The 17,378-nt window shown below is 45.4% G+C and overlaps 1 protein-coding gene across 3 annotated transcripts in view; it reads left to right on the forward strand.

The window, feature by feature from the left end:
- The window catches only part of LOC102568629 (UDP-glucuronosyltransferase 2C1), a 77,351-nt gene that overhangs the window by 17,682 nt on the left and 42,291 nt on the right, over positions 1-17,378 (forward strand). Inside the window, exon 4 of one of the 3 annotated variants that reach the window (XM_059722176.1) lies at positions 7,467-7,641. In XM_059722176.1, the coding sequence (XP_059578159.1) occupies positions 7,467-7,545 (79 nt within the window). In that variant the 3' untranslated portion in view covers positions 7,546-7,641. The other 2 variants (XM_059722175.1, XM_059722177.1) reach the window with 2 other exon arrangements.

A 17,378-nucleotide genomic window follows, 5' to 3' on the forward strand; every position in this document is an offset into this window, starting at 1 on the left:
GCAGATTGGCAAGATCCCCGATGCGAACAACACCAGTGTCTGTGCACTTGCACGTAAAGCTATCTCCACAGCGCCGGAATGGCAATAAAAAGAACTAGTGAAAATTTGATTTTAAACAAACAAAACTTGGAGAAATGCCATTGAGTTAACCTGTGAGAGATTTTTCTGAAAGTAACATCTCAGGGCACGCCCCAAAAGTGGGAATGTATGTTTCCCCAGGGACAAACAGCAGTGGCACAATATATACCGCTGCTATTTGTCCCCGGGGAACCCCCATACATGCATGCTCTGGTGTGCAGCATGTTGCCCTGGGTAGACTAGGGGAGGCCAGGACCAACACCTTACCTGGGGGCCTCTGGGGGCTGCAGCCACAGCAGTCCTGCAGCACGGAGCTTGGCTGGCAGCTGGAGTGTGGCTCCAGGTGGCCGGGCTTGGGTTTCAGGTGGTGTGTGCTGCTGCCACGTGTGCCGCCCTGCTTTTTTTTTTAGGTGTAGGGCTTTCTGACACCTCCTTTTCTCCTGATGTCTACTCCCCCCTCCCCGCCTGCACTGCAAATGAGCTGCGTGGGGACCACCTGCGTGTGCAGTGCATGCATTGTGTGACACCACATACTGCATCTGCACACCTGTTTGGACATGTCCTCAGAGTATGAAAGGAGAAGGCTAGCTCCTTGGCTGTTGAGCATCAGCATAACTTCCTTGAAATCCTGTAATTCACATGCACAATGGTATTTCCCATCGCATATTCTTACACAATTTGGGATAGGTTGCTGGTGTGAGGTTTCATGCTGCACACCAAGCATAGCTCTACCAATACAAGTCTGGGAAGCACCAGTAGTCTTGCGCTGGTTCACATACACCAGTGGCTGGCCAGCAGTTGCGGAAGTTATGACAAATTTCCAGGTTAGACAGCACCCTAGACTGGGCATGACTTGTGCCTATTAGCATAAAAGCATAATCTTGCATTTTACTGCACAGTAACACACATGCCACTGCAGATATTTCAATTTGAGGCAAATTTTATAGGCTTCAGCAATTACCGGTGCTCATCGTTAGAAGTCAATGAGCATTTAAATTATAGATCTTTGGTTTCTTTATCTGATCATTTCCTCAATGAAAAGATGATCATGGAACTTATATTTCACCTAGCTATCTTCAGTCCAGAAGCTGCTTTTCCTGAATAATTAAAGGAAAACTTCAACGTTTTTTGGCAGTAATGTTGGCTGAAGATTTTTTTTTTTTCCAGTTGTTCAGAATCTTTTCAGCTTTCGATGACATAAAACTGTTTTAGGGAATAAAACAGAAATGTCAGCTGGAGGAAAACCCCAGTTCAGAACTTAAGCCTCCACTTTAAAAATTTAGCTTGGGCTCCAGGTTCATAGGTTGGTGTGGGAAACATAACTCTGAATGTCCTAACTTTTTATGACCCTGAAAAACCTGTAGCTGCTAAACACAGTTGGGAATATATAGATTTCTATATTTAAACCTTGTAACACTAGAACTGGGAAACAGGTCTGATATCCACAGAAACATGACAGCTTTCAAATCCGCTTTTCTCTTTTTTTGTTTGCTGACCAAGACTAAACTAAACTTCATCCACTGATCCTCTTAAAAGATCTTTTTTCATCTTTTTGGATTAGGAGAAACTTGATTAGCACCTTTAAGGTGTGATCATTAAGAATATTGGAATTCAAAACCTTTTAGGTCTATTAGAAGCAGCTCTGTTTTCCAGAGAGAGATTTATTATAAGGGAGAATTTCAAAAGCACCTAAAGGATTTAGTAATACAACACTGATTGTGAGAAGGGTTTATGCTTCTAATTCTCTTGGGACTTGTCTACCTAGAAAAGGTTTACCAGGTACACTGAAACAGATACTGTTTCTTATGTGGAAACTCTTCCTAACATCCAAGAAGGCTTTTTCTCACTTTAGCTTTACTTGAAGCAAACAAAACTAACCTCAGAAGACACCATGATTCCAGAATATAAGTGTCTATATCAGCTGTTCTCAAACTTTTTGGACTCAAGGCACACCTCTTTAGACTTAAGGCACCCACTTTTAGTTCTAACTTGTTTTTTGACTATCAAAAAAATAAAAGGACAAGTTTCCTGTTGCAGAGAACTTAAAATTCCCACAGCAGGTCAGAATGCTTTTAACATCATGGTTTCCTATTTGAAATCTCTGTGTGCATCTAAACGAGTGTGCACTTGCAGTTTGTGGCACTACAGACCAGTCTACAGCATGGCAAACCGCAAGCATTGCACGTGCAGGCATTTGCCACACTGCTAATTTGCAGTGCAGTGGGGTTTTTTGACACTGGGAGATCCTGGTGTAAAAAAAACCCATGCCAGAGAAAAGTGGGGTGGCTCATATGGCAGCAGTTTGCGCTGTCCAGAACTGGAGCCTGGCCAGCCAGAGTCATGCTCCGGCTGCTGCCCAGGCTCTGTGTGCCTGGATCACCGCTGTTGCTTCCCTGAGAGGCCCCCAGGTCAGGCTGCTGGGGCCAGGCCAGGTGCTGGTCCCAGTCTCCCCTACCCCATCCCAGGGCAACTTAACACATGCCAAAATGGGCATGCAGGTGCGTTCCCCAGGGACAACTAGTGGTGGCACCACTATGTGGAATATGTCCTGGGGAACATATTGGTGCCACCGTTAGTTGTCCCTGGGGAACATTCCCGCTTGTGGGGACACACCCTCTCTTTATCTTATGATCGTGTTTGCGTACCTAACAGTGCTAACATTGCATAGCACCCCTGAAAAGAACTCAAGGTACCCTTGTTGAGAATCGCTGATCTATATGAAGAGTGTACTGGTATAACTATCCTTTTAAAAGCTTAGGTTATACTTGTAAAACCTGCATAGATAAAAACTAAAATAATGTTGAAAATCTTGCCCCATGATCACTTTACTGGCCTGCTTTAATGATAGAATTACCCCAATACTCTGAGGCTTAAAAAAAAGTTGAGATTGATATATGATACACTAAGGACAACATTTTAAAAACTGGGGATATGCAGCTAGATTCCTGCCTAGGTTGATTCATAAACATTTTGATTTTCAAAAGTACTGAGGACCCAGGGGCTGCCAACAAAGTCAGTGGGAGCTGTGAGATACTGTTCAGTTTTTCTGTAAATTGTAGAATATGAATGGTGGGTAGCGGTGTCTCTCTTGACTGTCTTGGGAACTACTGAATGCATGGAAAATGAAGCTATTATTTAAGGGTCAGATTTTATGAAGATCACAACTCTTGTTTAGACACCTGAATGAAATGCCCAGTGTTTTAAAAAGTCTCAGCACCCAGAAAATTTTCATGAGTCTTGATGGGAGCCATAGCAGCCATGCCCATTTGAGAATCTGGCACTGTTTTAAGTGTCTAAATTGAACTGGGCTCTTCTGAAAACCTAGCTCTGGTACTGGCAACTGAGCCCTTGGCTTTGACAAACACCTGTAATACAAGGACAATGTTCCCACCCATGGAGTTAATCTTGACCTTTTAGTCAATGGAGCATAACATGGTGATTAAATAATTCCTGCAAATAACCCCATTGAAGCATGTGATGGTTCCATATCATATTACTCTCTATCCATTTAAGAGCTCTGTTCCAAGTGGAGCTTATTTAAGCTCTCTTTGCTTCATACACAAGTGCTCTCACCAAGGGAAAGATCAAGTAGGTAGCAACAGGAGAGAGCATGCGATGGGGAATACTGTATGTTGGCGTGGCAAACTGCATTTTAGTATGAAGAAAAAAATGTCTAAGTATATCTGTCTCTATTAGGAGGTTGTGCTCGGTAAGAAATATTTTCATGATTTTGCATTTTGCTATGAGGAATTTGTGTCTCATGTTTTGTTTAACTGATTATAAATTTTATATTGTTTTACAGCAGTAGGATCTAAATCTAAATACTAGTAGTGGTAGTAGTAGGAATAATAATAATAACAACAGTTAAGTAAACGAAACCTTGATCTTGCAACTGCGTAAGTGCTTGTGGATATCTTTGTGTGGATCTGGTACAAGACAGAAGCCTGAGAATCATGCTTTTTTGATAGATGGGGAAAAGCTTGTAAGCATGGGTTTGCCTACATGGCTAAATTGGTCTGAATAGCTCCTTGTAACTCCCCCCCACCCCCCACAGGGATAATGTGCACACTTTGTTCTGGAGTAAGAATCACTTCTTCCATGGTAAATCATGTAGCTTGTGCGCACACTTATTATTCCAGAATATAGCATCTTTTATTATAGAATAGAGTATCCATGTGAAGAGCTCTCCCAGAACAGTTAGTGCATGCTGGTAAAATTAGCTAATGAAAACTCATGCATGGGTTGACTCAATGTTAAATTTTTGGTGGTAAGATCCAGATGCCTGCCTAACTGGTAGGAATTGAAAAACTACTTGTTCAGTTAAAGACCTAGGCATTTTTATTAAGGCAACAGTCAGAATGACTTAGGCTTGGGACACAGTTTACTCTTTCAGAACAAACTCTTAATTTACCTCAGATTCGAGGATTTGGGAATTGCTATCAGTTGAAAAAAATCTTGACTCTGACAAAGGCCAACTCTTCCAAATTTGAGCACCTAAAGTTAGGCACTTGAATTTATACAGGCAGTCCTTAGACTTATGACACAATTGGTTCCTGAAAACTGAATCGTAAGTCGAAATGTTGTAACTCGGAACTGATTTTCCCATAGGAGACAACGTTATAAATGGGGGATTGGTTACCGAACCAAGATCCGATACACTATTTTCACCAAAAATACTCCAGAATTTTGTAGTTGATCAATTATAGATGAGTAATACAGCTACATTAATGTATTTATATTGTAAATAGCAATCATGTTGATTTGGAAGGACATCTTTGAGGAGACTGCTAGACTTTTTGAAGGGCTCTTGGTTGGATTTTTTGAAGGGTTCTTGGCTGGAGTCTTCTCAGGAGTCCTGGCTACAGGTTTTTCTGGAGTCTTGTCTGCTTTCTTAAAGAAAGTGTCCAAGGAAGTTTGGACAGATGTTCTCCAGGGAGATGGGTGACGCAGCAAACTTATTTGCTGTCATGGCTTGGTGTCAGATCAAGTGTTGTAAAGTCGAAACTGACATCAGAAAGTTGAAACAGGGTGTCAATTTATAAACATTGTAATTGTAAAATGTTGCAACTCTAAACGGTGTAAGTCGAGGACTGCCTGTATTCACAAGGGTTTGCTGATGCTGAGAAGGGTGTGAGATTCAGTGGAGCACAACTATGTTGGGTGTATTGCCAGATAGACAGCCTTTCAGTGAGTAGGGTGGAGATGGATCTCTTATGTCCAGCTGTCCTTCAGGTAGCTAAAAGGGAAGAGTGTGAGTTAGGGCAGCTGTGGGAGTAGAGACCTTGTAACACAGATGTTGCTGTTCATTTTTGGGGAGGACTAAACATTCTCACCCCAGCTTCTCCCAGTGTTCCTCCACCAGACAAGAAAAGTGCGCTCCTCCCAAGCCCATCACAGTTTTGCTGATTCTAGTAAGGTTCAGTGGAGGGGCAAACTCCAGCCTCTTGTTCTTGCTACATGGGCCAAACTTCCACAGAGCTGGAAGCCAGGGCAGGGGAAGCCTCCCCAACAGACCTAGTAGATACACTGGAGGGTAGAGCTAGGATTCAGAGAGACCTAGACAAATTGGAGGATTGGGCCAAAACAAATATCATGAGGTTCAGTAAGGACAAGTGCAAATGTCCTTCACTTAGGATGGAACAATCCCATGCACCAGGACAGGCTGGGGACTGATTGTCCAAGCAGCAGCTCTGCAAAAAAGGGCGTAAGTGTTATAGTGGACAATAAGCTGAATATGAGCCAACAGTGCACCCCTGTTGTGAAGAAGGCTAATAGCATACTGGGCTGCATTAGTAGGAGCTTTGCCAGCTGAATGAGGGAAGTGATTATTCCCCTCTATTCAGCACTGGTGAGGTCACATCTAGAGTAGTGTGTCCAGTTTTGGGCCCCCCACAATAGAAAGGATGTGGACAAATTGGAGAGAGTCTAGTGGAGGGCAGTGAAAATTGTTAGGGGGCTGGGGCACATGTCTTGTGAGGAGAGACTGGGGGAACTGGGCTTATTTAGTCTGGAGAAGAGAAGACTGAGAGGGGATTTAATAGCAGCCTTCAACTACCTGAAGGGTGGTTCCAAAGAGGATGGAGCTAGACTGTTCTCAGTGGTGACAGATAATGGAAGAAGGAGCAATGGTCTCAGCAAGGAAAATTTAAGTTAGATATTAGGAAAAGCTTTCTCACTAGGAGGGTAGTAAAGCACTGGAGCATGGTACCCAGAAAGGCTGTGGCATCTCCATCCTTGGAGGTTTTGAAGACCTGGCCTAGACCTTGGTTGGGATGATATAGTTGGGGCTGGTCCTGCTTTGAGCAGGAGGTTGGGCTAGATGACCTCTTGAGGTCCCTTCCAGCCCAAATTTTCTATGATTCTGTGACCTAGAATAGATAACTGTTATTGGCCTCGACCACCTTCCCATTTAAGAAGGCCTTATTTAGCACCTCCAGCCCTTCCAACACAAGGCCCCTGGCTTATTTGGCATGATCCTGCATCCAACTTCACAGGTTCCCCAAGGACAAGAAACCTCTCTTCAGCATGCCATCCGGCAAACAGATCTCCTAACACTATATGTAACAGTGCCATCTGACAGTTGGCTGTCAAGAGCGTCTCAGCTTCCTTTTCTTCCAAAAAAGGAGGAAATTCCCAGACCAAAAAATAAATTAAATTAAAAGTTAACATAAAGGTCAGGTTGGCACTATAAATATCAGAAACATTAGTGTAAATAAAATGCCAAGTGTGGTAGGTACAGTAACAGGAACAATATAATTAGAAAAGCTAACTTTTTAAAGAAAGACATGATAATTCAGGGTGGCCAACCTGTGACACGAGTGTCACAAATGGCACAGGCAGTCTTTGTGTGTGACACATGACAGATCAGGAAGGGGACAGGCAGCACAGCAGCAGATAGGGCAGGGGGAAGAAAGCAGAGCGGGAGTTCTGGCAGAGAGTACAGGGTATAGAACAGAAAACAGCAGATTGGGTTAAAGACGGAAATTAAAGTGGCACTCAAGAAAGGTACAGGGTTAATTTGTGGCACATCAACTAAAAAGGTTGGCCCCAACTGTGGTAATACGTGTGATAAACTTGTGAAGAGTAGCAGAAGGTAAAGCATCATTCGTTCCCTAACATATCTACCCATGTGGAAGCAACTTCAGACATCCCATACTTATCATTGTTTCTATAATAAATATGTTTTTTTAGAGGATATTATAAAGTAGACAAGTAAAACCAAAGGGGCGAATGACATCCCTGCATGTAGGACTGAGGCAGAAGCGCTATTTTGAGGACTTGAATAGTAGTTAGGGCTTCTGCAGACCTTTTGCACAGGGGTGAATGTGGAAGGGAGAGTGTGAAACAAAGAAAAAATGCTGTATCCTTTTTTTTTTTTTTCAATGCAGAGGCCTTAGTTGCATATGCACTCGTGGAGTCATCACCTACACTATGTATTTATGCAATACCCTTTGTCTGGAGAAGTAGCCTGTTCCTCCTTAGGAGCTCTGGGCCAGGCGTGATTCCATAGGATCTTGTTAAGAGTGGAAAATACCTGCCTACCTAATCACAAACCCCACAATGGCTTCTATTGCAGCCACAAACCTTGTATGCAAGAAGCACCTCCAATTTATAGCATTTCAGTTCGCATTTATAGGAATTGTCTCCTGTGGAAATGTGCTGATCTGGCCTACAGAGGCCAGTCACTGGTTAAACATTAAGATCATTATACAGGAACTGATAAAACGAGATCACAATGTCACCATCCTTGTGTCGAACGCTTCTCTTTTTATCAAACCCAAAGCTGAGTCAGCTGAGAAGTTTGAGATATACTCTATACCCTTTACCAAGAGCCACATTGAATCCTTGATCAAAGGAATAATAGGATTGTGGCTGGATAACAAACCTACTACGTTCACTTTCTGGAGGTTTTATAAGGAACTGGGAAAGCAGGTCAAGAAATGGCATGATTTAAACAGACAAATGTGTGATGGCGTGCTAGGCAATCATGACTTCATGGCACAGCTGAAGAGGAGCAAGTATGACCTGCTTCTGTCTGACCCGGTGACTCTCTGTGGTGACCTTCTTGCTGTCAAACTGGGAATTCCCTTTGTGTATTCTCTGCGGTTCTCACCAGCCTCAACAGTGGAGAGACATTGTGGAAAGATGCCCTCCCCGCCTTCGTATGCACCTGCAGCCTTGTCTGAACTTACTGACAACTTGTCATTTGGTGAAAGAATAAAAAACATAGTGTCTTACTACCTCCAGGACTATGTTTTTCAAAGCTACTGGGGAGAATGGGACTTGTACTACAGTAAAATTCTAGGTAAGCCTTCGACCCTTTTGTTTGTATTCTCATGGTTATTTAAAGTCTTAAGTGCTGTTGCATAGAAAAAAAAATGTGTTCCAGAATGTGAAGTTTCCAAAGTCAAATGCTCAAAAGTTATCTAGTGCCACAATTAAAGTTGCCTCATGCAACATTAATCCAGTCCCCTTGATCATGTACCGTATCATAATTGAGTTTTGTTCAACATCACACTGTTGAGTCAGAGGTAGGAACAGGACTCCAGTCTGTTATGTTCCAGCATAGTGCCATTACCACATCTTGTCTCCTTCTGTACCTCCTGTGCTATCAATGAGGCAAGGGTCCATTAGAACAAATAGTGCCTAATTGTGTAATTAAAGACTACTATAAAGCCTTAAAACAAGGGAGCAGATGGGATTAGGGTTCTCTTATCAGCAGTTCCAGAAGAGAGCATATGGCTAGGGACACATGTTCACATAAAGGGGTTTAGGTGATCAGAAACTGGTTTATATTCATAACAGACCAGAAGCTCAGTGCACATAAACCAGTTTCAAAATGGCCAAAACTGGTTTAAGATAAACCTGGTTGAATGTAGTATCAGACTTAACTGATTTGGGTCAAACCAGTTTATGAAACTTCTGTCCCAGACCCCTTCCTGGTTCAAGTTAAAGCACAGTCCCCCAGCATGCCTTGCAGCCCTGGGCTGGGCTGTGCTGTCTGCTCCAAAGAGCAGGGTTGGCCTTGCCCCTCTGCTCCCTAGGTGGAGCAGTGAGGGCTGGCTGACAAGGGGTGGGTGGGGGCAAGCCTGGCTGGGGATGCAGCCTAGTCTAGCAGGGGGAAAGAGGGAACTTCCCCTCCTCCCCCCTCCCGGCACACATGGGCTGGAATCTGGGGCCAGGGAGGGGGGTTAAATCCCTTCCCCTGCTTAAACTTACTGCTGGCTGCAACTGTGGACTACAACTCCCAGAGGCATCTGGATGCAGGAAGAGAAAGTGATGAACACCCTTGCAGAGTCTTGCTGCTGTAATACTGGACTGCAAATCCCAGAGACCTTGGGGCAGCAGGAAGAGGAACTGAACACACAGCCAGAGAGCCATGCTCCATCACCCCCTGGCTTCTGGCCTAAGCCACTGCAGGCATATGGCTGCATTGCCTCAATCAAAGGTAAATGTCTGTTCACTTCTGTTTCAATTTAATCCATGCAGTTTAGACTAACCTGCAAAGACTGAATTGATTCAGCCTCTGGCTTTTTGATTGTCTGTACCTAGCCTATGTGGTTTTCAGTTAACTTCATATGTCCCCTATCTTCTAGGTAGAAGTGTCACTCTCACTTCATGCCTCGGGCCAAATATAAACCACAGGACTCCTCATGGGCCAGATCCAGCTTGAGGCATGAGGTAGTGGCAGTGGGGCAAGCAGCCACAGCAGGGGCTTGCTGTGGTGGAGGCATGTAGACATGTCCAAACTAGCTTCAAACTAGCCAGTTGAGGTGTTGCACTGCCCTTACTTGCCCCCTGCTGCCAATGGCCATATCCACTGGGACCTACCTGACAAGCAAGGAAGTATACCATTTGGCAAATCCCCCCTGTGCCTCTTGTTAGGCTCAGTGGGGAGCTGAAACTAAATATTAGATGGGTTTACATTGCAATCAAATGTTTGGAAGCATCATATCTAGACATGCCCAAACTAGCTTCAAACTAGCTAACTCAGGCACTGCTTGCAGTGAAGTCAGCACAGGCCAACTACCTGAGTATTAACCAGGTTCTTGCATGAAACCCCAGGCTGTCACAACTTCACTGGTTTTGGTATCCATGCTAGCTCAATTTAAAACTAGCTCAGGTGTGCCTATACAAACTCTACTTCCCTTTAACTGCAATGTAGGTGACATATCCTCAGCTGGGAATCTGAGCATAATGCTCTTATGGCATAGAGCCATGGTTGAATACAGAAAGGACCATTGGGCTAGACCTTCTAGTCTGACATCTTCAGTGTACCCTATATCCTTTCCATAAGTCCAAAAAGAAGGCCATTAGCTTTTTTGATTTTATGTGATCAGTTCTCTTTGTGGTTCTAGGCATTAGGTCTTGGTAATGGAAGGATAGATGTGCCATGGCTCCTTCAGTGGGATGAAACACAAAATAGTTTCTTTTCCAGGAGTAGATTGTGGAACCCCTTGTTAACTGACTTCAGACTTTTCCTACAAAGCCTGTCTTGGCCCCTGCCCACCTTCCCAGTTCTTAGAAGGAGCCAGCTTTAGGGTTTTTTTAGAAACATCTTGTTACTTTAACTATGAAGTGGTTACTCTTGTAATTTTCTCAAACATGAATTCTTTCCTTCTTGAATAATCCCCTAATAAATCCCAGAGTATAAACCCTTTTCTCCCAAATAGCAAGATATATTAGCTTGAAACCTCTTCTATCGTAGAAAGTGCGATACAGGTGTAACTGGGTGAAATGATTTGGCTTATGCTATGCAGAATAGAGGATGTGATAATCCTTTCTTGCTGTAACCAGAAATGGCATTCAAATTGTCTCTGTCAGTTCCACAGATCAGACATAAATGAAAGGCTGAAGTAAAATGCATTCTGACCTTTCTTTCCAATATGCCTAATGCACATCATGCTCATGGCAAGTTGGCCTGGTGAGTCAGAGGAATATTTAGACGTTCTCAGCTGGAATACTGAAATCAATAGCAGCTTTGTAACAGGTCCCATGCTTGCATCACTGGTTATTTAAAACCAATCCTCCCTTTTCAAAACATATTATGTTTGTGTACATTGTGACCCGAAATAAACAGAGTATTGAGATTTCAGTTCACACAAAGGCTTTGTTCTGAATTATTGGGAACTGTTGATTGAGCTAATTTGTTTGGCTGCAATAATAATTGACTTGGGTATTAATTACATGCAATCAGTGGTAGTTAGTTCTGTGGAGCCTTTTGGCTTGGAACCTGCAAGTGCTGCGTACCTTCAGCTTTCGTTGAACTCAGACGCTCATTGAACTTGAGTACTTCTGCAGGATCAAGCCCTTAATTCCTCAGGAAAATTAAATGTTATTATTGAGAGTACAGGGTATCATGCGACTCGCCTCAGCTTCCCATTGCTATTCCATTACAATAGCTGTCAGATTTCTTTGGGAAGAAAGGAATGAGAATGAAAGAGGAAAGAAGAAGCCAAACAATACTATCAAGTGGTAATGGCAGACCCTAAGTAATACAACTTGGCAAACAATAAGTGTTATAGTTGGACAGGGTTCAGAAGCTTTTGTCTTCTCACAGTGAAATGGACTTATCTCTTAATTGTGAAATAAAAGGATTGTCTGGACAATGGGATTGTATGGTTTACCAGACATTCAAGACCTGTCTACGATACATTACTGTCACCTAGTGGCATATAGGGGCAGCATACATGTCTTATAAAAGGGATTGTCTACAGCAGTGGGGTCCAGCCGTTTTGACAGATATGAAACAAATTAAGATTTGTGCCTTCCCTAAGTGCCGTGGTAATCCCCTTCCCTTGCTCGATTTGTTGCTCAGCTTTCTGCTCCCTGCCCTATCTACTGCTGTGCTGCCTGTCTCCTTCCCAGTTTGCTGTGTGCAGTGCATAGAGCCAGCCAATGTGGGGCTAGTGTCATGTTGGCTCTTGGTGTGCAGGAGATGGTAGATGCAAAGCTCTCTTATTCCTGAATAAGAGTGTCCAAACATGGAGTTAACCAGGACCAAGTCTAAGTGAAGGCATTCTCACTGGGCCCCCCACTAGTATAGACATCCCTTTTTATAAGAGATGTCTTGAAAGGTTGGTAAACAATTCAATTTCACTGTCTTGGCAATACCTTTATTCCACAAGTAAGAAATAAATACATGGGGGAGCTGCTGCAGTAGTTAGAGCAAAAAAGCAACATGTTAAGGGCCACCCATTTTACTGAATGGTTGGTTGCTGCGTTCTATAGCTTTCAGAGTTGTTTTGGGGTTTGTGATTTCATTACTAAGTAAAATAATGAATCTGAGTAACCAAGCTGGGTGGTCACAAGTGCAAGAAGGTCTTCTGCCTGATGTACTGGCAGGACACTCAGGAGGTTTGGGTTCAGTACCCATCTTCGCTGCAGACTTCCTGTGCAACCCCTGCCAAGCAGCTCAGGAACACTAGCTCCATCCTGTTCTTGAGCTTGCTGCCAAGAAGTAAACTTTGCCCACCCACTGCTCATCCACATGCTCCAAACCTGAAATGCAGGTGGTGGGGAGCAGAGGCAACAGAAGCTCTCTCAGCACCGGGGGTGGTGGGAGAGAAATTTTACACTGAGCCCCAACAGTTGGTAGGAGGGGGAGGGGGAGGGGAGGAATCTTACCTGCCCAGATACTCCTCATTTGAATGGTCACTGCTACTGCTGCTGCTTCAATAGCATGGACTGGCAGCGCTCTGAGCTCTCTGAGGACCCTCCGGCTGGGTTATGCAGGGCTCCATGTGTTGTGGAAAGTCTCATAGGGGCATGGGTCAATTCTGCTGCCCCCTCTAAGTTGGCACCCAAGGCTGGTGCCCCTCTCACCCCACCCTAGTTACACTACTGGTGAGGATGCTCTGTGGGTACCCTTTTACTGCCACTTCTAATATCCCTTTTTCTGACAAACCAATAAAGAGGTAGAGTAAATGCTTTCATTGGAGCTGTAAGTTTAACCCAGGTCATATATGTATGTTTGTTATTGTTACCTATGGTGAAAAATAACTGTCTAGAAATTCACTCTTCAGGTATAGCTTATTTTTTTCCTATTCTTGAGAGGGCCAGACTGTCTCAGCATGTTGGTTGCCCCCTTGTTTGAAAACCATCCCCTGGATGCTACATTGAGCTGTTATGTGCTGAACACATTTGAAAATGTAGCCCCTTTTGAGACTATTTTAGAAAATCTAACCCCTAGATCTTCAGGGAACTGAAAGTGTAAACCAGCAGGAGTAACACCAAAATAGAACCAGGACCCCAGAGACAGCTGCAGAAAGTAAGAGCTAGCTGAAATCCAAAACTAAGGGCTCTATACTACCAAGTCTATTATAACAACACCAGCAAAACTGCCTAGTAGAGACACATGCTTACAAAAAAGGGTTCTTTTGCCAGCAGAGTTATACCACCTGCCAAAGAAGAAAGTATATCAGCAAAAGTGCTCATAGTTGTGACACAAAGCTTGCAGGGTGGACTTGACCTAAAACAATCCTGCAAACCGATGTGCACATGCAAACTTTTGTGCCCATGTGAAGATCCACTTATACCAATGCATGCCCCTGCAGTCCAGTTCCAAAATCAAGAGCTTGGTCTGTGTCTTTTCAGCTCTTACTTTCCTTTCATCACAGTAGTTTACACTCTTTGCATTGCAGTGGACTATTATATATTGAAAAGCACAGAATGTGGAAAAGCTTTTTGAAAGCAGAAGGGCAAGGTAAGGTGTAAAGGGTTGAATTTAGAAAGTATTTAAGTACTTAATAATGCAGGGTAGATGCCTTTTCAACAGGCAAGAAGCCAGCAGACATTAGGGCTAGGGACAGAAGTTACACACAAACCGGTTTAAGTGATCAGAAACAGGTTTTAAACTGTAACAGAACATAAGTTCAGTGCACATAAACCAGTTTCAAAATGGCCGAATGTGGTTTGAGATAAACCTGGTTGACTGTAGTATTAGACTGAACTGACTGAGCTCAAACCGGTTTATGCATCTTCTGTCTCAGACCCTTTCCTGGTTTCACTTAAACCAGAGTCCTTCAGCATCCCAGCATGCTCTGCAGGCCTGGGCAGGGCTGTGCTCTCTGCTGCAGCAGAGCAGGGCTGCTCTGGCCCTCTGTCCCGGCCCCTCTACTGCTTAGCCAGAGCAGGGACTGGCAGAGGTGGAGGTGTGGCCAGATGCCAGCTGCCCTAAGGTGAAGGGAGCAGAGATTTATTCTTCTCCCTCCCCTGTCCCACTAGCACAGACCCCTGCCAGGCATTTCTTTGCTTGCTGCACCAGCAGTGTGGGCATGGCCAGCCCCAACAGTAGCTTCAAGTGAACTGGCCAGGGAGGGGGTTTAATTCCCCCCTCCCTGTCCCACCAGCATGGACTCGAACCAGGGTCCACCTGGTGCTCCCCCTTTGCCACTGCAGGGGCAGGGACATGGCCAGATGCCATCTGGCATGTCCCCTGAGGCAAAGGGGGCAGGAAAGGGGTTTATTTCCCACTCTGTCCCCGGGGCACTGCAGCTGGGGTCTGCCTGCCCTGACTGCCACCGTCACCAATCACTCCCTGTGTGGGGTGAGCAGTGGAATAAGTCCCCTCCCTGCCCCCTCTGCCAGACACTGGAGGGTGGGGGAAATAACCCCGCTTCCTGCCCTCTTCCCCAAAGGGGCCATACCACTGGAGCAGCGAGGAGGGAGCAACCCTGATGGGGGCAGCACCCCCTTTCATGGTTTTCCAGGAGCTCAAACCTCTTCCTGGCAGCCTTTTCCTGGCAACAGGGGAGGGCTGTGCTGCAGGCAAGAGTAGAGTGGTCAGAGCTGCTGCACCCTGTGTAGGGCAAGTGGAAGCACTGGGGCTGAGAGGGGTGGCCTTAGCCCCCCAAGCTTTGCCTAGCACTGCTGCTGCTTGCCCTGCGCAGTCTATGGCAGCTCTGACTGCCTCACAGTGCAGCCCCCCACCGGGAAGAGGCTTGCAGGTCCCGGGACACCATGAAAAAGGGCTGCTGCCCCCATCAGGGTCCCTGCCCCCTCATCACTCCAGCAGCATGGGCATGGCTAGAGGCTGACTGGCATGGCCCCCTTAGGCAGGGATGCAGGGAGGGGGAGTTATTCCCCCCTCCCTCTGGTGTCTGGCAGAGGGGGCAGGGAGAGGGCTTATTCTGCTGCTTGCCCTGTGCAGGGAACGATTGGCGGCAGCAGTGATCAGGGCTGGCAGACCCCGGCTATGGTCCTCTGGGGGCAGAGTGGGGATTAACCCCTCTCCCTGCCCCCTCTGCCTCAAAGGGCCATGCCACCCAGCGTCTCACCATGCAGCTGCAGCAGCAAGGGGGGAGTGCTGACCCTGGACCGGGTCCGTACCCGTGGGACAGGGAGTGGGGGGAAATTAAACCCTCTCCCTGGCCAGTTCACTTGAGGCTCCTGCTGGGGCTTCCATGACCCCCCAGCACAGCTTCCCAGCAGCTGAGGGCAGCTCTAGTACCCCCGGGCCCCAGGCTTGAGCCACTGCAGGTATGTGGCTGCATTTCCTGAATGTTTATTCACTTGCAAATTGTTTCCATCTAGGCAGGTTAGATTAACCTACAAAGATTGAATCAATTCAGGCTCCAGCTTTTTGAATGTCTGTCTCTAGCCTAGATGCCTAATTGCTTATGTGCCTAGTGGGGTTTATAGACACCTACCTGCCTGGTTGGATACTCTGCAAATCAGACCTGTTACTCTCACTGAAAGTCAGTGGCATTTGGGTTTTGAACTCCTATTTGCACCTTTGAAAATCTCCCTGATTTTAGAAATCACAGAGAACAGCAAGCTCCCAGTATGAGCTGCCATTAACTTCTGATAAGGAGGACTCTGGTATTTGTTCATTCCATGTTGAGTACAACTCCTGTTCAGGTTTTCCAGAAGCAGAAAGCTGATGAATAAAACACAGAGGGTTTGTTACTGATAGGATGAATTTTTTATGACTTACTCCTGAAAGGCAGGCTCCTGCATAAAGGCAGCCCCTGCCCATCCTCAGCTGCTGCAGCTATGCTATCTCTGGCATGCATCAGCAAAATATTTCTTTGCCTCTCTTTGCTGGCTAAGAGCTCGTGCCCTGGGAATGTACTTGTTTGGCCTGCTGAGTACAGTCATTGGAGGAATCTGAAGATAGTGGCTGAGGAACTGGTGGGCAGGGGTCATAACATCACAGTGTTGGTCCATTCAGCATCCCTTTCTGTCAATGCAACTTCGACTTCTGCTCTTCATTTTGAAACCCTCGAAATCAACTTTACTGCTGGTGAGCTGCAGGCACTGTGGGAGAGATTCCTCTGGTTTTGGATCTTTGAAAAATCTCAGCTCTCCTTCTGGCAGATGCACAGCACAATGAGAAGCCTTTCTCGGAGCATTACTACCTTGCACAGACAGATATGCAATGGGGCAGTAAAAAACAGGAAGCTGCTGGAAAAACTGCACTCATCCCACTATGACATCCTCCTCACGGATCCAGTAATCCCCTGCGGTGAGCTGTTGGCGGTGATGCTGAGACTCCCCTTTATCTTCACCCTAAGGTTTTCTCCAGGGTTTGCATTTGAGAGGCTGTGTGGTCAAGTGCTAGCTCCTCCTTCTTATGTACCAGCTGCCACTTCCCAGCTACAGGAAAAGATGTCCTTCCTGGAGAGGACTCAAAACCTATTGCTTTACTTCATGCATGACATACTGCAGCTCCTGGTTTGGAAGGAATGGGATTCCTATTACAGTCGTATATTGGGTGAGTTTCAATAAGTACCCAACCCTGCACATGAAGTCAGTGGGTGATATAAGATGGCCTAGTGATTGAACTTTGTACAGGGGTGGACCTTAAATGGTGTAAACTGACTTTAGTGGAGCAGCACTGGTTTACACAAGCTGAAAATGTGGCCCTGGCGAGGTAGTTTTCACTGGAGAGGAAACTCGTATATGAGTTGGAAGCAGGGAAAAATACTCAAAGGTCTCTGTGTCTTTTGGGTGAGCTAAGACTTCAAGAAGACATTTAAAGCCAGTGACAAATATTTTTCTCTGACACTGATATAACTCAGGAGTACCTGTAGACAGTGGGATTCCATTGGTCTAAACAGGTGGAAATGGGGGGGAAATGAGTGTCCTGCTTCAAGGCATGTCCAGTGAATCCATATTGACCTCTGTCCCCCATCCCCTTCAGCATTTCCGTGGTCTAGGTCAAACATGGTCCATTCTAGTGAAGGACGTGTAGCAAGTGGTGGAGACTGGGATCTCTTCAAGATGTGAGGGCAGCTCAGGAGTGAACAAACTAGAGGTGGATGGAAAGAATCCCATGGGATTCTAAGTGAAATGCA

This window comes from Alligator mississippiensis, chromosome 2 (assembly GCF_030867095.1).
Source record: "Alligator mississippiensis isolate rAllMis1 chromosome 2, rAllMis1, whole genome shotgun sequence".
Classification (NCBI taxonomy): Eukaryota; Metazoa; Chordata; order Crocodylia; family Alligatoridae; genus Alligator; species Alligator mississippiensis.